This window comes from Anas platyrhynchos, chromosome 1 (assembly GCF_047663525.1).
Source record: "Anas platyrhynchos isolate ZD024472 breed Pekin duck chromosome 1, IASCAAS_PekinDuck_T2T, whole genome shotgun sequence".
Lineage (NCBI taxonomy): Eukaryota > Metazoa > Chordata > Aves > Anseriformes > Anatidae > Anas > Anas platyrhynchos.
In genome coordinates this window covers 84204709-84226207 of record NC_092587.1, presented here as the reverse complement: position 1 = coordinate 84226207, position 21499 = coordinate 84204709, and the positions used below count along the sequence as shown (strand labels likewise).

Sequence of the window (21499 nt, the reverse complement as noted above, 5' to 3'; positions counted from 1 at the left end):
AACAATGGTCAAACATTGTTGTCTCATTGCCTAACAGCAAGTGGTCAAGGCAAGAGCAGAGGTGCCACAGGAGGATCAACTGGCGACAGGGGGCAATCTCTCCTGCACCAGGCTACACAGAGCTCTTGGCGTCAGGTGCTGGAACCCAACCTTCTTCACGGCATGGGGGGAGAAAAGCCTTTGCCCACCAGCCTACGGGTGCAGATCTGCAGACATCTGAGGTGGAAGCAGTGGTGGCAGGCATGCCTGGCCATGTGCCTGACAAACTGCATCTCTGCTGCAGCACAACTCTTTGGTGGTGCCGTGCTGCTGGTGAAGCTGGCTGCAGCCTACTTGATGCTCAGGGAGGTGTCTGAGTCATCTAGCTGCACACCAAGCATCCTTTTGATGTAGTGCTCTCGGAGGCACTGGTCAGCCTGAGCCTGCGGGAGCAGCAGGAGGGCAGCACCGTCAGGCAGCAGTGGCATGACTGTGGCAGAAGCTCCCAGGCTGCTTTCAGTGAGATCTGGAACCAGCGGGTGCTTTCCTCCACTTTCAGGTAGGAGCCGGAGCTGCTGCTTTCAGGTAGTAGCAGGGGAAGCAAGGTCTAGGGAAGAAGCGATCCCCTTGAAACACAGCTTTATGTGCTTCTTTGGAGTGGAAACACCCGTGGTACAGCACCAGCAACAAGTGCTGGGCAGCCACATCTGCTCTGGCTGCCTTTTTGGCCAATGTCCTTCAAAATCATGGGCCTGGAGTGTGAAATCATTGACCAGCAGTGACTTCCTTTAGGAACCTGAAATATTAGGAATGGAAAGAAACACCGAATAAATGTTCTTCTCCAAACAAAAGCAGCACTTAGGAAAATGCCTAAACTGAAGTTAACTGGACTGCTGAAGTGGTAAGTAAGAAAAGAGGTTTTCGCCTCCAGGTTGCTTACTTAATTCAAGAGCTGATCTAATAAGAAGCACCATGCAATGGTGCAACTGTGGGCCTGCACGAGCTGACTTTGCTTTTTGCTGTAGTTCCAACATGACACGAGCTACACTTCCTGTATATAATCATAACATCACCGAATAGCCTGAGTTGGAAGCGACCCACCAGAATCATCAAGTCCAATTCTTGGCTCCACACAGGACCACCCAAAATTTAGACCATGTGTCTGAGAGCATTGTCCAAACGCTTCTTGTACTCTGTAGGCTCAGTGCTGTGACCACTGCCCTGGGGAGCCTGTCCCAGTGCCCAAGCACCCTCTGGGTGCAGAAGCTTTCCCTAACCCCCAGCCTGACCCTGCCCTGCCCCAGCTCCATGCCGTCCCCTCGGGTCCTGGCGCTGTCTCCAGAGAGCAGAGCTCAGCGCCTGCCCCTCCGCTCCCCTCCTCAGGGAGCTGCAGGCTGCCATGAGGCCTCCCCTCAGCCTGCTCCTGTCGGGGCTGAGCAAACCAGGGGACCTCAGCCGCTCCTCACACGTTTGGCCCTCTAGACCTTCTATTTACCATTTCCCTAGCTTCCTTTGGACACTCTCTAACAGCTCTCTAACAGTACTTCTTATTTTGTGGCACCCAAAACTGCACACAGTGCTTGAGGTGAAGCCACATCAGTGCAGAGCAGAGCAGAGCAGGACAATCCTTTCCCTCAGCTGGCTAGGAATGCCGTGCCTGATGCAGCCCAGGGTATGGGTGGCCCTCCTGGCCGCAGGGTACGCTGTTGATACCTCTTCAACTTGCCACTGACCACAGTGCCCAGATCCCTTGCTGCAGGGCTGCTCATCCCCCACTCTGTATGCATAGGCAATGTTGCCCCAACCTACATGTAGGTGAAGAATCTGTCGCTTGTCCCTGTTAAACTTCATACGTCAGTGATTGCCTGGCACTCGGACTTGTCAAGATCTCGCCACAAGGCCTGTCTATACACAAGGGAGCTCACATCTCCTCATAGTTAGTATGATTTGCAAACTTAGGATTTATTCCATCCATAGTGCATCCAGACACTACCTCTACATCGAACCTTTCCTTTCCAAGAAGGGACCCATTTGACCCCGTAGAGAGGGGTGTGATTTAAAAGGCTTGGAGAACGTCACTGGTTTTGTTGAGTTGCTTTCCACACTGCTAAAATATCAAATCAAAGCATAGGAAGCCAATCAAAGAAACAAGGGCTTGTACATCTACTCTGTTATGTCATCAGCAAAATCTGTATAGGTTTTATTCTGGTTGGACCTGCAGAGCAGCCTCTGGGAGACTGCTGACCTTGAGGAGCATCGCCTGGGTACACAGCTATTCCCTTGCAGAAGCGGTGCTGTGGAAATCACAGAGCATTTTCAAGGAGTGGCAGGAAACTAGGAAGAGATTGCTACATTCTTTAGTTCACATTGCTCGGGCAACTGATTTCCCTCCCCAGCTGCAAAACGTAGAGGGACATCAAGGAGGCCAGAAGGGAGCTATCACACGGGGAAGGGGAAGCAAGGTCTAGGGAAGAAGCGATCCCCTTTCAACACAGCTTTATGTGCTTCTTTGGAGTCGAAACACCCGTGGTACAGCACCAGCAACAAGTGCTGGGCAGCGCCATCTGCTCTGGCCGTTCCACTGTGATGTCACTGTGGTGACTGCGGGTGTCACGGTGATGTTCAAGCATCTCCCACCAGAACGCCCAGACAGACCAGCTGGGTCTCACTTGCTGACTGGCAGGACGAAGACTGAGCTGCCCACTGAAATGGCTTCAGGCGGAAGTTTCAGTGAAGATGAGACAAAAGAAATTAAAAGGGAGCCGCTTCCAGCAGAAACTTCACCCGATGCTGCTCCAGACAAGCCGCTTGAATCCTCAGAGTCCCCTTCTGCTGAGCCTCCGGGACAGGATGGAGGAGCAGCTTCTGATGGTGCTGCAGCATCAATAGAGGGAGGAAAGGATTGCCCAGCTTCCACTGATAACCGTGAGAGCAGACCCGGTAGTTCTTCTGAGGAGCGTGCTGTCAAAACCAATGTCTTCTCCTTCCTCAGTTTCCCAACGAAACTGTGGTACCTAGTTGAAAGCGACGAGTTTAAGAGCATTTGCTGGGCTCGCTGTGAAAGCTGTATTGTGATCGATGAGGAAATGTTTAACGTAGAAGTGCTGGGGAGGACCGGGCCGCAGAAAATTTTTGAGGCTGACAGTGTGAAGAGTTTCATTCGTGAACTTAACCTGTACGGATTCACCAAAATGAAATGGACCTTCCCAAGATCTGCCTCGCTTCCCAAATTCATGGCAGAAGATGCATTTTCTGCTCATAGGAAGGTACATCACTTGCTCCACACATGAACCAACACTCACGATATTCTAGTGGGAGATAGGGGGGGTTAAATAAAGTAGGCCTTGGCAATAGAGGAGGTGAGGACGACAGTAAATGTTCTAAACTTAATGTCTTTCTCAGGCTGGTGTCGAGGTATTTGTCAGGTGGCATTGATGAGTGGGAGAAATGTGGATACACTATATTTGGGTTATACTCAATGAGTTTAAATTAATGGAATGGAAATATAAATAAATTGGGCTATGAGGAGTCTACTCAGTTTAATATAGTTGCAAGATCTCTTGCTGTGCAATATCTGAATTCTTGTTTCAACTGTCGGATGCACATTAGCAGGGTAGTCTTACCTTTACCTCTATGTTAATGCTACGCAGAAGCATCTGTCGAGTCATGGTAGCTGGGTTACTCAATCAACGATTTTTTAGTATTTTTGGGAAATGGTAGCAACTAACTCTCCTCCTTTGCATTTTTTTAGTTACTCCTCTACCACAACCCCAACTTCAAGAGGTATTCTCCCCACCTGCTCATCAACTGCAATCGCCGTGCCGCCCTGAAGAGGAAAGCCACGGCTGCCCCTGCAACACAGGCGGATCTGGATGCAAAGTGCCCCAGCAGCAGCAGCTCAGGCATCCAGCATGGGCGGGGAGCAGATGCTGGGCAGGAGAAGGACGGGATGGAAAAAGCTGCAGAAGAAGACATGCAGACAGCAGCCCCCCCAGGGGCCCCTCTCCCAAAGCGCCAGGCAAAAGCCCCCCCCCAGGCTAGCGGTGCCCATCCAGCCTCATGCACGGATGCTCCCTCCCTGCCAGGCCCCGCTGCAGAGGCAGCAGGCAGGGACAATCAACAGCCTCCGGCCTCCCCCCAGCTGCCAGCACGCAGCAGCCAGAGCCCACCTGCCTCTCCTACTCCCACACGGTACCACTTTCTGCCTCTCATGGGACCCGCCTTGCCACCTATGCAGCGAAACGCGGCAGCTGCGCGCTTTCCCGGGGCTGCCAGACCTCCCTTGCGTCCACTTGCAAGTCCCGGGCTGGCAGCAGCCTCTGCCACGGCCATGCCAAATCCACCCGACTGGCAGCCCTCAGCACCCCCACACTGCCCAACTTGCACCTGCGGCTCAGACAGGACAGCTGCAGGCGATGGGCCGGCACCCTAGCGCAGGACCCACTAGGGATAGCAGGGAGAGCGGCACCCACTTCCAGGTTCAGAGCTGTTCACAGTTGTTCACAGTTCATAGGCTGATTGTTCTGAAAATAGTTGTTTGCATAATAAACCTTTTACAGTTCTCCTGTGTCCATTTATTATTATTATATACATTTTTATGGTGTAACCTCAGATTGAGTTTGCATTTCTTTCCTCAGAAGGAAGGACAAGCAACTGTTCTGACATCAATGTGATGGTTTTCTGTAACAGTCAAGCTCTAGGTACTTAGCTGTAGAGAGTAAAAGACTGGGTAATGTTGGCATGCTGCATGCACTGAGGATGCTCTTCCTAATGATGGCTTCTGAGGGCAAGTTGAGAAAGTCCAATTAAATAACAGCATTTTAATTAGAGAAGACTCAGAAAGGGAATGTCACCTTCATAGTAGGATGAATGCTTACAAGGGAAAGGCCCTACATTGCCAGGCAGTAACAACCTGTGCTTAAATTTCTGAGCTAACATTCATGAAGGTGCTGAGAAATCAAGTGCTTTGGAGAGGCATCCCTGAAAAGCAAGAGAGCAGAGTTCAGAAATGATGAAAAGATATCTGTTTAAAATATTGATATTGATAGAAATGTTGGACCACTCGGTGGATAAGGAACTGGCTGGATGGTTGCACTTGAAGAATTGCAGTCAATGTCCAAGTGCAGAACAGTCATGAGCGGTGTTCCTCAGGGACCAGTCTTGGGACCACTGCTTTTTCATGTCTTTGTTAGTGTCATGGGCAGTGGGATCAAGTGCACCCGCAGCAAGTTTGCCAGTGAGCCCAAGCTGAGTGGTGCGGTCGACATGCTGGAGGGAAGGGATGCCATTTAGAGGGACCCGGCTCAAGAGGTGCACCTGTGAGAACCTGATGGAGTTCAACAAGACCAAGTGCAAGGCCCTGCGCCTGGGCCCTGGGTGAAGAATGGATTGAGAGCAGCCCTGAGGAGAAGGCCCTGGGGCTGTTGGTTTGATGAGAAGCTCAGCATGAGCCAGCAGTGTGGGTTTGAGGCACAGAAAGGCAGCTGTATCCTGGGCTGCATCAAAAGCAGAGTGGGCAGCAGGGTGAGGGAGATGATTGTCTCCCTCTTCTCTGCTCTTGTGAGATTCCACCTGGAGCCCTGTGCTCAGCTCTGGGGCCCCCAGCACAAGAAGGACACACAAGTATGACAATGAGTCCAGAGGAGGGCCCCAAGGATGGGTGGACGAAGGGGCTGGAGCACCTCTCCTGTGAAAACACGCTGAGGCAGCTGAGGTTGTTCAGCCTGAAGAACAGAAGGCTCTGGGGAGACCTTACAGTGACCTTACAGTGCCTAAAGGGGGCCTGCAGGAAAGCTGGGGAGGGACTCTGTCAGGGAGTGCAGTGACAGAACTTTTTTGGGTAATGGTTTTAAAATAAAAGAGGGTACAATTAGATTAGATCTAAGGAGGAAATTCTTTACCCTGAGGGCAGTGAGGCCCTGGCACAGGCTGCCCAGAGAAGCTGTGGGTGCCCCATCCCTGGAGGTGCTCAAGGCCAGGCTGGATGGGGCTTTGGGCAGCCTGGTCTGCTGGGAGGTGTCCCTGCCCATGGCAGGGTGGGCTTTGTTCATCGTTATAAAAGGACTGATATTGTTGTGGCTCATTCGGAAGTAATACCATTTATTTGTAGCAGGAATGGGAAAAGAATTGAAGTTTATCTACTGAATCTTGGTAATGCTTTAATTTAAATGAGTAGAGAATAAAATACAACCTAACTACAAGCTTTTGAAGATTAACACGTAGAGCTTAGTCACTTGTGGATATCTAAGGTGGCCAATCTTAAAGGGCTTGATTTTCTACAGTTCTGTGCTACAGTTTTCTGAGCATCCTTTTTAAGTGTTACCAAATTGGTCACCATCCTCTAGTTGCCATTTTAAGGTTTTGACTATTTTCATAACAGTTAAAAGATTGATTTTGTCACTAAACCTTAAAAGGTAAGTGCTATGCAGTTGGTTTTTCTTCTCTCCAATCTGAAACTGACCTGAAGAAGTTCATCTCCGTTGCATTAGGGAAGATCAGAATAGAACTTGATGATTCCTGTAGTTTTAAGAGATGCACATTTAGAAAAATCGGATTCATTAACACTTTGTTAGCCTAGAAAATGGCATTATTTTGAGATTAGCTTTTGCAGGTTTGCACTCTAGTGCAAAGAAGGTTTTCACAACTAGGAAATTGTTCCGTGACAAAACGGGATATGACAATTTGAAGATGTGTAAAGACTTCCAGAAATTGCTTTGGAATGGGTACCAGCGATTCAAGGTAAAGCAAGCCACTGAAGGCATTGCGCTTTATTTGAAGTCCATAACACTAGGACGATTTGATCTCCAACCCTCTCCAGAATAGGGGCAGGGCATGACAGGGGAAGGATGCCTTGGTTAGCAGAACTGAAACTGGATTTCATGCACTTGAACAAAACCCTGTTCAGGGAGAACAATGGTCAAACATTGTTGTCTCATTGCCTAACAGCAAGTGGTCAAGGCAAGAGCAGAGGTGCCACAGGAGGATCAACCGGCGACAGGGGGCAATCTCTCCTGCACCAGGCTACACAGAGCTCTTGGCGTCAGGTGCTGGAACCCAACCTTCTTCACGGCATGGGGGGAGAAAAGCCTTTGCCCACCAGCCTACGGGTGCAGATCTGCAGACATCTGAGGTGGAAGCAGTGGTGGCAGGCATGCCTGGCCATGTGCCTGACAAACTGCATCTCTGCTGCAGCACAACTCTTTGGTGGTGCCGTGCTGCTGGTGAAGCTGGCTGCAGCCTACTTGATGCTCAGGGAGGTGTCTGAGTCATCTAGCTGCACACCAAGCATCCTTTTGATGTAGTGCTCTCGGAGGCACTGGTCAGCCTGAGCCTGCGGGAGCAGCAGGAGGGCAGCACCGTCAGGCAGCAGTGGCATGACTGTGGCAGAAGCTCCCAGGCTGCTTTCAGTGAGATCTGGAACCAGCGGGTGCTTTCCTCCACTTTCAGGTAGGAGCCGGAGCTGCTGCTTTCAGGTAGTAGCAGGGGAAGCAAGATCTAGGGAAGAAGCGATCCCCTTGAAACACAGCTTTATGTGCTTCTTTGGAGTGGAAACACCCGTGGTACAGCACCAGCAACAAATGCTGGGCAGCAACATCTGCTCTGGCTGCCTTTTTGGCCACTGTCCTTCCAAAGAATGGGCCTGGAGTGTGAAATCATTGACCAGCAGTGACTTCCTTAAGGAACCTGAAATATTAGGAATGGAAAGAAACACCGAATAAATGTTCTTCTCCAAACAAAAGCAGCACTTAGGAAAATGCCTAAACTGAAGTTAACTGGACTGCTGAAGTGGTAAGTAAGAAAAGAGGTTTTCGCCTCCAGGTTGCTTACTTAATTCAAGAGCTGATCTAATAAGAAGCACCATGCAATGGTGCAACTGTGGGCCTGCATGAGCTGACTTTGCTTTTTGCTGTAGTTCCAACGTGACACGAGCTACACTTCCTGTATATAATCATAACATCACAGAATAGCCTGAGTTGGAAGCGACCCACCAGAATCATCAAGTCCAATTCTTGGCTCCACACAGGACCACCCAAAATTTAGACCATGTGTCTGAGAGCATTGTCCAAACGCTTCTTGTACTCTGTAGGCTCAGTGCTGTGACCACTGCCCTGGGGAGCCTGTCCCAGTGCCCAAGCACCCTCTGGGTGCAGAAGCTTTCCCTAACCCCCAGCCTGACCCTGCCCTGCCCCAGCTCCATGCCGTCCCCTCGGGTCCTGGCGCTGTCCCCAGAGAGCAGAGCTCAGCGCCTGCCCCTCCGCTCCCCTCCTCAGGGAGCTGCAGGCTGCCATGAGGCCTCCCCTCAGCCTGCTCCTGTCGGGGCTGAGCAAACCAGGGGACCTCAGCCGCTCCTCACACGTTTGGCCCTCTAGACCTTCTATTTACCATTTCCCTAGCTTCCTTTGGACACTCTCTAACAGCTCTCTAACAGTACTTCTTATTTTGTGGCACCCAAAACTGCACACAGTGCTTGAGGTGAAGCCACATCAGTGCAGAGCAGAGCAGAGCAGAGCAGGACAATCCTTTCCCTCAGCTGGCTAGGAATGCCGTGCCTGATGCAGCCCAGGGTATGGGTGGCCCTCCTGGCCGCAGGGTACGCTGTTGATACCTCTTCAACTTGCCACTGACCACAGTGCCCAGATCCCTTGCTGCAGGGCTGCTCATCCCCCACTCTGTATGCATAGGCAATGTTGCCCCAACCTACATGTAGGTGAAGAATCTGTCGCTTGTCCCTGTTAAACTTCATACGTCAGTGATTGCCTGGCACTCGGACTTGTCAAGATCTCGCCACAAGGCCTGTCTATACACAAGGGAGCTCACATCTCCTCATAGTATGATTTGCAAACTTAGGATTTATTCCATCCATAGTGCATCCAGACACTACCTCTACATCGAACCTTTCCTTTCCAAGAAGGGACCCATTTGACCCTGTAGAGAGGGGTGTGATTTAAAAGGCTTGGAGAACGTCACTGGTTTTGTTGAGTTGCTTTCCACACTGCTAAAATATCAAATCAAAGCATAGGAAGCCGATCAAAGAAACAAGGGCTTGTACATCTACTCTGTTATGTCATCAGCAAAATCTGTATAGGTTTTATTCTGGTTGGACCTGCAGAGCAGCCTCTGGGAGACTGCTGACCTTGAGGAGCATCGCCTGGGTACACAGCTATTCCCTTGCAGAAGCGGTGCTGTGGAAATCACAGAGCATTTTCAAGGAGTGGCAGGAAACTAGGAAGAGATTGCTACATTCTTTAGTTCACATTGCTCGGGCAACTGATTTCCCTCCCCAGCTGCAAAACGTAGAGGGACATCAAGGAGGCCAGAAGGGAGCTATCACACGGGGAAGGGGAAGCAAGGTCTAGGGAAGAAGCGATCCCCTTTCAACACAGCTTTATGTGCTTCTTTGGAGTCGAAACACCCGTGGTACAGCACCAGCAACAAGTGCTGGGCAGCGCCATCTGCTCTGGCCGTTCCACTGTGATGTCACTGTGGTGACTGCGGGTGTCACGGTGATGTTCAAGCATCTCCCACCAGAACGCCCAGACAGACCAGCTGGGTCTCACTTGCTGACTGGCAGGACGAAGACTGAGCTGCCCACTGAAATGGCTTCAGGCGGAAGTTTCAGTGAAGATGAGACAAAAGAAATTAAAAGGGAGCCGCTTCCAGCAGAAACTTCACCCGATGCTGCTCCAGACAAGCCGCTTGAATCCTCAGAGTCCCCTTCTGCTGAGCCTCCGGGACAGGATGGAGGAGCAGCTTCTGATGGTGCTGCAGCATCAATAGAGGGAGGAAAGGATTGCCCAGCTTCCACTGATAACCGTGAGAGCAGACCCGGTAGTTCTTCTGAGGAGCGTGCTGTCAAAACCAATGTCTTCTCCTTCCTCAGTTTCCCAACGAAACTGTGGTACCTAGTTGAAAGCGACGAGTTTAAGAGCATTTGCTGGGCTCGCTGTGAAAGCTGTATTGTGATCGATGAGGAAATGTTTAACGTAGAAGTGCTGGGGAGGACCGGGCCGCAGAAAATTTTTGAGGCTGACAGTGTGAAGAGTTTCATTCGTGAACTTAACCTGTACGGATTCACCAAAATGAAATGGACCTTCCCAAGATCTGCCTCGCTTCCCAAATTCATGGCAGAAGATGCATTTTCTGCTCATAGGAAGGTACATCACTTGCTCCACACATGAACCAACACTCACGATATTCTAGTGGGAGATAGGGGGGGTTAAATAAAGTAGGCCTTGGCAATAGAGGAGGTGAGGATGACAGTAAATGTTCTAAACTTAATGTCTTTCTCAGGCTGGTGTCGAGGTATTTGTCAGGTGGCATTGATGAGTGGGAGAAATGTGGATACACTATATTTGGGTTATACTCAATGAGTTTAAATTAATGGAATGGAAATATAAATAAACTGGGCTATGAGGAGTCTACTCGGTTTAATATAGTTGCAAGATCTCTTGCTGTGCAATATCTGAATTCTTGTTTCAACTGTCGGATGCACATTAGCAGGGTAGTCTTACCTTTACCTCTATGTTAATGCTACGCAGAAGCATCTGTCGAGTCATGGTAGCTGGGTTACTCAATCAACGATTTTTTATTATTTTTGGGAAATGGTAGCAACTAACTCTCCTCCTTTGCATTTTTTTAGTTACTCCTCTACCACAACCCCAACTTCAAGAGGTATTCTCCCCACCTGCTCATCAACTGCAATCGCCGTGCCGCCCTGAAGAGGAAAGCCACGGCTGCCCCTGCAACACAGGCGGATCTGGATGCAAAGTGCCCCAGCAGCAGCAGCTCAGGCATCCAGCATGGGCGGGGAGCAGATGCTGGGCAGGAGAAGGACGGGATGGAAAAAGCTGCAGAAGAAGACACGCAGACAGCAGCCCCCCCAGGGGCCCCTCTCCCAAAGCGCCAGGCAAAAGCCCCCCCCCAGGCTAGCGGTGCCCATCCAGCCTCATGCACGGATGCTCCCTCCCTGCCAGGCCCCGCTGCAGAGGCAGCAGGCAGGGACAATCAACAGCCTCCGGCCTCCCCCCAGCTGCCAGCACGCAGCAGCCAGAGCCCACCTGCCTCTCCTACTCCCACACGGTACCACTTTCTGCCTCTCATGGGACCCGCCTTGCCACCTATGCAGCGAAACGCGGCAGCTGCGCGCTTTCCCGGGGCTGCCAGACCTCCCTTGCGTCCACTTGCAAGTCCCGGGCTGGCAGCAGCCTCTGCCACGGCCATGCCAAATCCACCCGACTGGCAGCCCTCAGCACCCCCACACTGCCCAACTTGCACCTGCGGCTCAGACAGGACAGCTGCAGGCGATGGGCCGGCACCCTAGCGCAGGACCCACTAGGGATAGCAGGGAGAGCGGCACCCACTTCCAGGTTCAGAGCTGTTCACAGTTGTTCACAGTTCATAGGCTGATTGTTCTGAAAATAGTTGTTTGCATAATAAACCTTTTACAGTTCTCCTGTGTCCATTTATTATTATTATATACATTTTTATGGTGTAACCTCAGATTGAGTTTGCATTTCTTTCCTCAGAAGGAAGGACAAGCAACTGTTCTGACATCAATGTGATGGTTTTCTGTAACAGTCAAGCTCTAGGTACTTAGCTGTAGAGAGTAAAAGACTGGGTAATGTTGGCATGCTGCATGCACTGAGGATGCTCTTCCTAATGATGGCTTCTGAGGGCAAGTTGAGAAAGTCCAATTAAATAACAGCATTTTAATTAGAGAAGACTCAGAAAGGGAATGTCACCTTCATAGTAGGATGAATGCTTACAAGGGAAAGGCCCTACATTGCCAGGCAGTAACAACCTGTGCTTAAATTTCTGAGCTAACATTCATGAAGGTGCTGAGAAATCAAGTGCTTTGGAGAGGCATCCCTGAAAAGCAAGAGAGCAGAGTTCAGAAATGATGAAAAGATATCTGTTTAAAATATTGATATTGATAGAAATGTTGGACCACTCGGTGGATAAGGAACTGGCTGGATGGTTGCACTTGAAGAATTGCAGTCAATGTCCAAGTGCAGAACAGTCATGAGCGGTGTTCCTCAGGGACCAGTCTTGGGACCACTGCTTTTTCATGTCTTTGTTAGTGTCATGGGCAGTGGGATCAAGTGCACCCGCAGCAAGTTTGCCAGTGAGCCCAAGCTGAGTGGTGCGGTCGACATGCTGGAGGGAAGGGATGCCATTTAGAGGGACCCGGCTCAAGAGGTGCACCTGTGAGAACCTGATGGAGTTCAACAAGACCAAGTGCAAGGCCCTGCGCCTGGGCCCTGGGTGAAGAATGGATTGAGAGCAGCCCTGAGGAGAAGGCCCTGGGGCTGTTGGTTTGATGAGAAGCTCAGCATGAGCCAGCAGTGTGGGTTTGAGGCACAGAAAGGCAGCTGTATCCTGGGCTGCATCAAAAGCAGAGTGGGCAGCAGGGTGAGGGAGATGATTGTCTCCCTCTTCTCTGCTCTTGTGAGATTCCACCTGGAGCCCTGTGCTCAGCTCTGGGGCCCCCAGCACAAGAAGGACACACAAGTATGACAATGAGTCCAGAGGAGGGCCCCAAGGATGGGTGGACGAAGGGGCTGGAGCACCTCTCCTGTGAAAACACGCTGAGGCAGCTGAGGTTGTTCAGCCTGAAGAACAGAAGGCTCTGGGGAGACCTTACAGTGACCTTACAGTGCCTAAAGGGGGCCTGCAGGAAAGCTGGGGAGGGACTCTGTCAGGGAGTGCAGTGACAGAACTTTTTTGGGTAATGGTTTTAAAATAAAAGAGGGTACAATTAGATTAGATCTAAGGAGGAAATTCTTTACCCTGAGGGCAGTGAGGCCCTGGCACAGGCTGCCCAGAGAAGCTGTGGGTGCCCCATCCCTGGAGGTGCTCAAGGCCAGGCTGGATGGGGCTTTGGGCAGCCTGGTCTGCTGGGAGGTGTCCCTGCCCATGGCAGGGTGGGCTTTGTTCATCGTTATAAAAGGACTGATATTGTTGTGGCTCATTCGGAAGTAATACCATTTATTTGTAGCAGGAATGGGAAAAGAATTGAAGTTTATCTACTGAATCTTGGTAATGCTTTAATTTAAATGAGTAGAGAATAAAATACAACCTAACTACAAGCTTTTGAAGATTAACACGTAGAGCTTAGTCACTTATGGATATCTAAGGTGGCCAATCTTAAAGGGCTTGATTTTCCACAGTTCTGTGCTTACAGTTTTCTGAGCATCCTTTTTAAGTGTTACCAAATTGGTCACCATCCTCTAGTTGCCATTTTAAGGTTTTGACTATTTTCATAACAGTTAAAAGATTGATTTTGTCACTAAACCTTAAAAGGTAAGTGCTATGCAGTTGGTTTTTCTTCTCTCCAATCTGAAACTGACCTGAAGAAGTTCATCTGCATTGCATTAGGGAAGATCAGAATAGAACTTGATGATTCCTGTAGTTTTAAGAGATGCACATTTAGAAAAATCGGATTCATTAACACTTTGTTAGCCTAGAAAATGGCATTATTTTGAGATTAGCTTTTGCAGGTTTGCACTCTAGTGCAAAGAAGGTTTTCACAACTAGGAAATTGTTCCGTGACAAAACGGGATATGACAATTTGAAGATGTGTAAAGACTTCCAGAAATTGCTTTGGAATGGGTACCAGCGATTCAAGGTAAAGCAAGCCACTGAAGGCATTGCGCTTTATTTGAAGTCCATAACACTAGGACGATTTGATCTCCAACCCTCTCCAGAATAGGGGCAGGGCATGACAGGGGAAGGATGCCTTGGTTAGCAGAACTGAAACTGGATTTCATGCACTTGAACAAAACCCTGTTCAGGGAGAACAATGGTCAAACATTGTTGTCTCATTGCCTAACAGCAAGTGGTCAAGGCAAGAGCAGAGGTGCCACAGGAGGATCAACTGGCGACAGGGGGCAATCTCTCCTGCACCAGGCTACACAGAGCTCTTGGCGTCAGGTGCTGGAACCCAACCTTCTTCACGGCATGGGGGGAGAAAAGCCTTTGCCCACCAGCCTACGGGTGCAGATCTGCAGACATCTGAGGTGGAAGCAGTGGTGGCAGGCATGCCTGGCCATGTGCCTGACAAACTGCATCTCTGCTGCAGCACAACTCTTTGGTGGTGCCGTGCTGCTGGTGAAGCTGGCTGCAGCCTACTTGATGCTCAGGGAGGTGTCTGAGTCATCTAGCTGCACACCAAGCATCCTTTTGATGTAGTGCTCTCGGAGGCACTGGTCAGCCTGAGCCTGCGGGAGCAGCAGGAGGGCAGCACCGTCAGGCAGCAGTGGCAGGACTGTGGCAGAAGCTCCCAGGCTGCTTTCAGTGAGATCTGGAACCAGCGGGTGCTTTCCTCCACTTTCAGGTAGGAGCCGGAGCTGCTGCTTTCAGGTAGTAGCAGGGGAAGCAAGGTCTAGGGAAGAAGCGATCCCCTTGAAACACAGCTTTATGTGCTTCTTTGGAGTGGAAACACCCGTGGTACAGCACCAGCAACAAGTGCTGGGCAGCCACATCTGCTCTGGCTGCCTTTTTGGCCAATGTCCTTCAAAATCATGGGCCTGGAGTGTGAAATCATTGACCAGCAGTGACTTCCTTTAGGAACCTGAAATATTAGGAATGGAAAGAAACACCGAATAAATGTTCTTCTCCAAACAAAAGCAGCACTTAGGAAAATGCCTAAACTGAAGTTAACTGGACTGCTGAAGTGGTAAGTAAGAAAAGAGGTTTTCGCCTCCAGGTTGCTTACTTAATTCAAGAGCTGATCTAATAAGAAGCACCATGCAATGGTGCAACTGTGGGCCTGCACGAGCTGACTTTGCTTTTTGCTGTAGTTCCAACATGACACGAGCTACACTTCCTGTATATAATCATAACATCACCGAATAGCCTGAGTTGGAAGCGACCCACCAGAATCATCAAGTCCAATTCTTGGCTCCACACAGGACCACCCAAAATTTAGACCATGTGTCTGAGAGCATTGTCCAAACGCTTCTTGTACTCTGTAGGCTCAGTGCTGTGACCACTGCCCTGGGGAGCCTGTCCCAGTGCCCAAGCACCCTCTGGGTGCAGAAGCTTTCCCTAACCCCCAGCCTGACCCTGCCCTGCCCCAGCTCCATGCCGTCCCCTCGGGTCCTGGCGCTGTCTCCAGAGAGCAGAGCTCAGCGCCTGCCCCTCCGCTCCCCTCCTCAGGGAGCTGCAGGCTGCCATGAGGCCTCCCCTCAGCCTGCTCCTGTCGGGGCTGAGCAAACCAGGGGACCTCAGCCGCTCCTCACACGTTTGGCCCTCTAGACCTTCTATTTACCATTTCCCTAGCTTCCTTTGGACACTCTCTAACAGCTCTCTAACAGTACTTCTTATTTTGTGGCACCCAAAACTGCACACAGTGCTTGAGGTGAAGCCACATCAGTGCAGAGCAGAGCAGAGCAGGACAATCCTTTCCCTCAGCTGGCTAGGAATGCCGTGCCTGATGCAGCCCAGGGTATGGGTGGCCCTCCTGGCCGCAGGGTACGCTGTTGATACCTCTTCAACTTGCCACTGACCACAGTGCCCAGATCCCTTGCTGCAGGGCTGCTCATCCCCCACTCTGTATGCATAGGCAATGTTGCCCCAACCTACATGTAGGTGAAGAATCTGTCGCTTGTCCCTGTTAAACTTCATACGTCAGTGATTGCCTGGCACTCGGACTTGTCAAGATCTCGCCACAAGGCCTGTCTATACACAAGGGAGCTCACATCTCCTCATAGTTAGTATGATTTGCAAACTTAGGATTTATTCCATCCATAGTGCATCCAGACACTACCTCTACATCGAACCTTTCCTTTCCAAGAAGGGACCCATTTGACCCCGTAGAGAGGGGTGTGATTTAAAAGGCTTGGAGAACGTCACTGGTTTTGTTGAGTTGCTTTCCACACTGCTAAAATATCAAATCAAAGCATAGGAAGCCAATCAAAGAAACAAGGGCTTGTACATCTACTCTGTTATGTCATCAGCAAAATCTGTATAGGTTTTATTCTGGTTGGACCTGCAGAGCAGCCTCTGGGAGACTGCTGACCTTGAGGAGCATCGCCTGGGTACACAGCTATTCCCTTGCAGAAGCGGTGCTGTGGAAATCACAGAGCATTTTCAAGGAGTGGCAGGAAACTAGGAAGAGATTGCTACATTCTTTAGTTCACATTGCTCGGGCAACTGATTTCCCTCCCCAGCTGCAAAACGTAGAGGGACATCAAGGAGGCCAGAAGGGAGCTATCACACGGGGAAGGGGAAGCAAGGTCTAGGGAAGAAGCGATCCCCTTTCAACACAGCTTTATGTGCTTCTTTGGAGTCGAAACACCCGTGGTACAGCACCAGCAACAAGTGCTGGGCAGCGACATCTGCTCTGGCCGTTCCACTGTGATGTCACTGTGGTGACTGCGGGTGTCACGGTGATGTTCAAGCATCTCCCACCAGAACGCCCAGACAGACCAGCTGGGTCTCACTTGCTGACTGGCAGGACGAAGACTGAGCTGCCCACTGAAATGGCTTCAGGCGGAAGTTTCACTGAAGATGAGACAAAAGAAATTAAAAGGGAGCCGCTTCCAGCAGAAACTTCACCCGATGCTGCTCCAGACAAGCCGCTTGAATCCTCAGAGTCCCCTTCTGCTGAGCCTCCGGGACAGGATGGAGGAGCAGCTTCTGATGGTGCTGCAGCATCAATAGAGGGAGGAAAGGATTGCCCAGCTTCCACTGATAACCGTGAGAGCAGACGCGGTAGTTCTTCTGAGGAGCGTGCTGTCAAAACCAATGTCTTCTCCTTCCTCAGTTTCCCAACGAAACTGTGGTACCTAGTTGAAAGCGACGAGTTTAAGAGCATTTGCTGGGCTCGCTGTGAAAGCTGCATTGTGATCGATGAGGAAATGTTTAACGTAGAAGTGCTGGGGAGGACCGGGCCGCAGAAAATTTTTGAGGCTGACAGCGTGAAGAGTTTCATTCGTGAACTTAACCTGTACGGATTCACCAAAATGAAATGGACCTTCCCAAGATCTGCCTCGCTTCCCAAATTCATGGCAGAAGATGCATTTTCTGCTCATAGGAAGGTACATCACTTGCTCCACACATGAACCAACACTCACGATATTCTAGTGGGAGATAGGGGGGGTTAAATAAAGTAGGCCTTGGCAATAGAGGAGGTGAGGACGACAGTAAATGTTCTAAACTTAATGTCTTTCTCAGGCTGGTGTCGAGGTATTTGTCAGGTGGCATTGATGAGTGGGAGAAATGTGGATACACTATATTTGGGTTATACTCAATGAGTTTAAATTAATGGAATGGAAATATAAATAAATTGGGCTATGAGGAGTCTACTCAGTTTAATATAGTTGCAAGATCTCTTGCTGTGCAATATCTGAATTCTTGTTTCAACTGTCGGATGCACATTAGCAGGGTAGTCTTACCTTTACCTCTATGTTAATGCTACGCAGAAGCATCTGTCGAGTCATGGTAGCTGGGTTACTCAATCAACGATTTTTTATTATTTTTGGGAAATGGTAGCAACTCACTCTCCTCCTTTGCATTTTTTTAGTTACTCCTCTACCACAACCCCAACTTCAAGAGGTATTCTCCCCACCTGCTCATCAACTGCAATCGCCGTGCCGCCCTGAAGAGGAAAGCCACGGCTGCCCCTGCAACACAGGCGGATCTGGATGCAAAGTGCCCCAGCAGCAGCAGCTCAGGCATCCAGCATGGGCGGGGAGCAGATGCTGGGCAGGAGAAGGACGGGATGGAAAAAGCTGCAGAAGAAGACACGCAGACAGCAGCCCCCCCAGGGGCCCCTCTCCCAAAGCGCCAGGCAAAAGCCCCCCCCCAGGCTAGCGGTGCCCATCCAGCCTCATGCACGGATGCTCCCTCCCTGCCAGGCCCCGCTGCAGAGGCAGCAGGCAGGGACAATCAACAGCCTCCGGCCTCCCCCCAGCTGCCAGCACGCAGCAGCCAGAGCCCACCTGCCTCTCCTACTCCCACACGCTACCACTTTCTGCCTCTCATGGGACCCGCCTTGCCACCTATGCAGCGAAACGCGGCAGCTGCGCGCTTTCCCGGGGCTGCCAGACCTCCCTTGCGTCCACTTGCAAGTCCCGGGCTGGCAGCAGCCTCTGCCACGGCCATGCCAAATCCACCCGACTGGCAGCCCTCAGCACCCCCACACTGCCCAACTTGCACCTGCGGCTCAGACAGGACAGCTGCAGGCGATGGGCCGGCACCCTAGCGCAGGACCCACTAGGGATAGCAGGGAGAGCGGCACCCACTTCCAGGTTCAGAGCTGTTCACAGTTGTTCACAGTTCATAGGCTGATTGTTCTGAAAATAGTTGTTTGCATAATAAACCTTTTACAGTTCTCCTGTGTCTTTTTACTATTATTATATACATTTTTATGGTGTAACCTCAGATTGAGTTTGCATTTCTTTCCAATTCTTGGCTCCACACAGGACCACCCAAAATTTAGACCATGTGTCTGAAAGCATTGTCCAAACACTTCTTGGACTCTGTAGGCTCAGTGCTGTGACCACTGCCCTGGGGAGCCTGTCCCAGTGCCCAAGCACCCTCTGGGTGCAGAAGCTTTCCCTAACCCCCAGCCTGACCCTGCCCTGCCCCAGCTCCATGCCGTCCCCTCGGGTCCTGTCGCTGTCCCCAGAGAGCAGAGCTCAGCGCCTGCCCCTCCGCTCCCCTCCTCAGGGAGCTGCAGGCTGCCATGAGGCCTCCCCTCAGCCTGCTCCTGTCGGGGCTGAGCAAACCAAGGGGCCTCAGCTGCTGCTCATACATCTTGTCCTCCAGACCCTTCACCATCTCTGTAGCCCTCCTTTGGACACTCGCTAATATTTTTATGTCCTTCTTAGTGTTGTGCATAAAACTGCACAAAGTAATCAAGCTGAGGCCACACAAGTGCAGAGTAGAGCGGGACAATCGCCTCCCATGACTGACTAGCAATGCCGTGCTCGATGCACCCCAGGACACGGTTGGCCCTCCTGGCCACAAAGGCACCCTGCTGGCTCATGTTCAGCTTGGCCTCGATCAAAAGGATCTAAGGAAACTGTGAGAGACAGTATTGAAAGCTTTACTGAAATCCAAAATAATTACATCAAATGGCTTCCCGTGGTCAACCAGATGGGTGATCTTGTCATAAAAGGAAATTAAGTTCATTAACAGGACCTTCCCCTCCTGAACCCGTTTTGGCTGTGACCAATGACTGCACTGTCCTTCAGGTGTTTTTCAATAATTCCCAGAATAATTTTCTCCATCATTTTACCAGGCGCTGAAGTGAGACTGACAGGTCTGTAATTACCACGGTCTTCTTTCTTGCCCTTGACTTACAGTACAATACTTGTACATTACTTACAGTATAATAAAACTTTTGTGCCAACAAGATCAAAAAAACCTCACCAACACAGAAAACAAGAAATGCCCACTTTTTAGTAAAATGAGTATTGCAGTTCAAAAGGGATAATGAATTCAGGCCCTGCTTCCAGTGAGGGCTTGAGAGGTAGAGATTTAAGAGATCCTTTCAAACCTGTAACTTTCCACTATAGCACTATTCTAATGGTGCATTTGAAGGGAGAACAGGCAGTATTATCACAAAAAAAGATCCTTCCTGGCCCTAAAAGCAATTAAACAAAGGGGTAAGAAGCACAGTGTTGCTTCAGCTAGAAAAAAAAATCCTTGAAAAACATGCAAGTTAAATCTGGAACACAAGTCCAAGTCTGGGAAATATGTACATACTCTGTTTTAAATGACTGCCCAGAGAATCTATATGGGCTGAAGTATATCTAAAGGAAACTGGAGAAGCTGGTAATAATTGTCCTTGAAGTTAAGGCTGTTACTGAAAAAATAACACAATAAATAAGTATAAATAAATAATACTCAAACCCACTCACTTGAACCTGGTTCTGCTGGGGACACCATGATAACTTGGATTTAGCATCTAAAGATGTAAAAGCCTATACTCCAGAGGGATTTCAGTTTTCTACAAAATGAAAATTAGGTGCCTTTTCATCTCTGAAATAGCCTGATTGGATTGAAGAAGCAAGTGTCTGATCACAGTTGGCAAAATGAACAGAATCTAGAGCTGGGATTCAGAAGAAAAATATTAAACACTTTGTTCTTCAGAAAGTTGAAAAAAATTGCTCAGACCAGTCACTACTACTGAAAGCTCTCTCAGACTAAGTTATTACTTGCCATCAGGAAATGGTCTTCTGTCATTACAAATGTGTATGGGCAGAAAAAAAGCAGGAGAATGACATCCCCCAGGTACGGGAGCTCACCCTGCGAGCCTTCCTGGATTTGTGCTTTGGACTTTTGAAAACACTTACATGCCAGCATACAGGCTAAAAGGCTTGGTACTAAAAGCTATCACAGGCACTGATGTACCCAAGCACCAGAGTGCCTACACAGTGGAAGAGCACACAGAGATATATACGCACATGAAATATATCTCAAGTCCACGCAACATACTTCCTTTATCTAGCATGCTGCTAACCATAATCACAGCATTTCTAGGTTGGAAGAGACCTCAAGATCATCGAGTCCAACCTCTGACCTAACACTAACAAGTCCTCCACTAAACCATATCCCTAAGCTCTACATCTAAACGTCTTTTAAAGATTTCCAGGGATGGTGACTCCACCACTTCCCTGGGCAGCCCATTCCAATGCCTCACAACCCTTTTGGTAAAGAAATTCTTCCTAACATCCAACCTAAACAGAATAATAATCTTACTAGAAAGATGGGTACATAGGGAATGAGGAAACAGTACCAAAAGCACAGAGTCCTCCTTTCCCTACACAGACTACAAACTACAGCGGTAACAACACACAGAGTTAGGCAACAGAAGACAGGAGAATAAAGAGGGAGACAAAAATTCCTCCAAACTCAGGAAATTTCCACATGAGAAAATCTTCCCCTTGCAGCTATCAACGATACTGAGCTACTTCACTCACTGAGTCATGAACTGCTGCTACGGGCAGCAAAGCACACACTGGAAAATAAGCTATGAACTTCACCCATGGGAATGGTTCAAGTCTGAAAATAAAGTAATCAAGAATACATAGTTTTTCATCCAATTTAACATTTCTTTCACAGACCTTTTAGCACATATCAGAAGAGAATCCATCCTAGTAAGAAGGCCTGTGTAATGCCGCAGATAGTTTAAAAAAAAATACAACTGCACAGCTGTACCTGGATCACATCATCCTCTGCAACTTCATAGAGGAGCTCGTCATGGAGTTGCAGGATAAAGAAACCTCCACTGATGGGATGTAGCATCCCTCTGTTTCTCTTCCTGGATAGCCTTCCTGCACAGATGAAGAGCACAGTGCATTAAACATCACTCTGTAGAGGCTTGTTTTTGTAATCAAAAAATGTTCACACATTCCTAATGCTAAGAAAAAGAACACGAGGAACTTTAAAATGAAAAAGCCCGTGCCTAAAGATAAAAACAGAAAACATTACTATCCTATCAATATTTGTACAGCTACCGAGGGAAAAATGTTAAATGAAAAACATTTTAGATATAAACATTTCAGCC

The 21499-nt window shown here is 49.5% G+C and overlaps 1 protein-coding gene across 2 annotated transcripts in view; it reads right to left on the bottom strand.

Annotated features, from left to right (window-relative positions):
• The window catches only part of POLQ (DNA polymerase theta), a 75555-nt gene that overhangs the window by 7612 nt on the left and 46444 nt on the right, over positions 1 to 21499 (bottom strand). Inside the window, exons 29-30 of one of the 2 annotated variants that reach the window (XM_072043736.1) lie at positions 21151 to 21266; positions 6062 to 7662 (exon numbers count right to left, since the gene is read on the bottom strand). In XM_072043736.1, coding sequence (XP_071899837.1) covers positions 7654 to 7662; positions 21151 to 21266 — 125 coding nt within the window. In that variant the 3' untranslated portion in view covers positions 6062 to 7653. Of the gene's footprint in view, positions 1 to 6061; positions 7663 to 21150; positions 21267 to 21499 lie in introns of those variants that run through there. The other variant, XM_027449663.3, reaches the window with a different exon arrangement.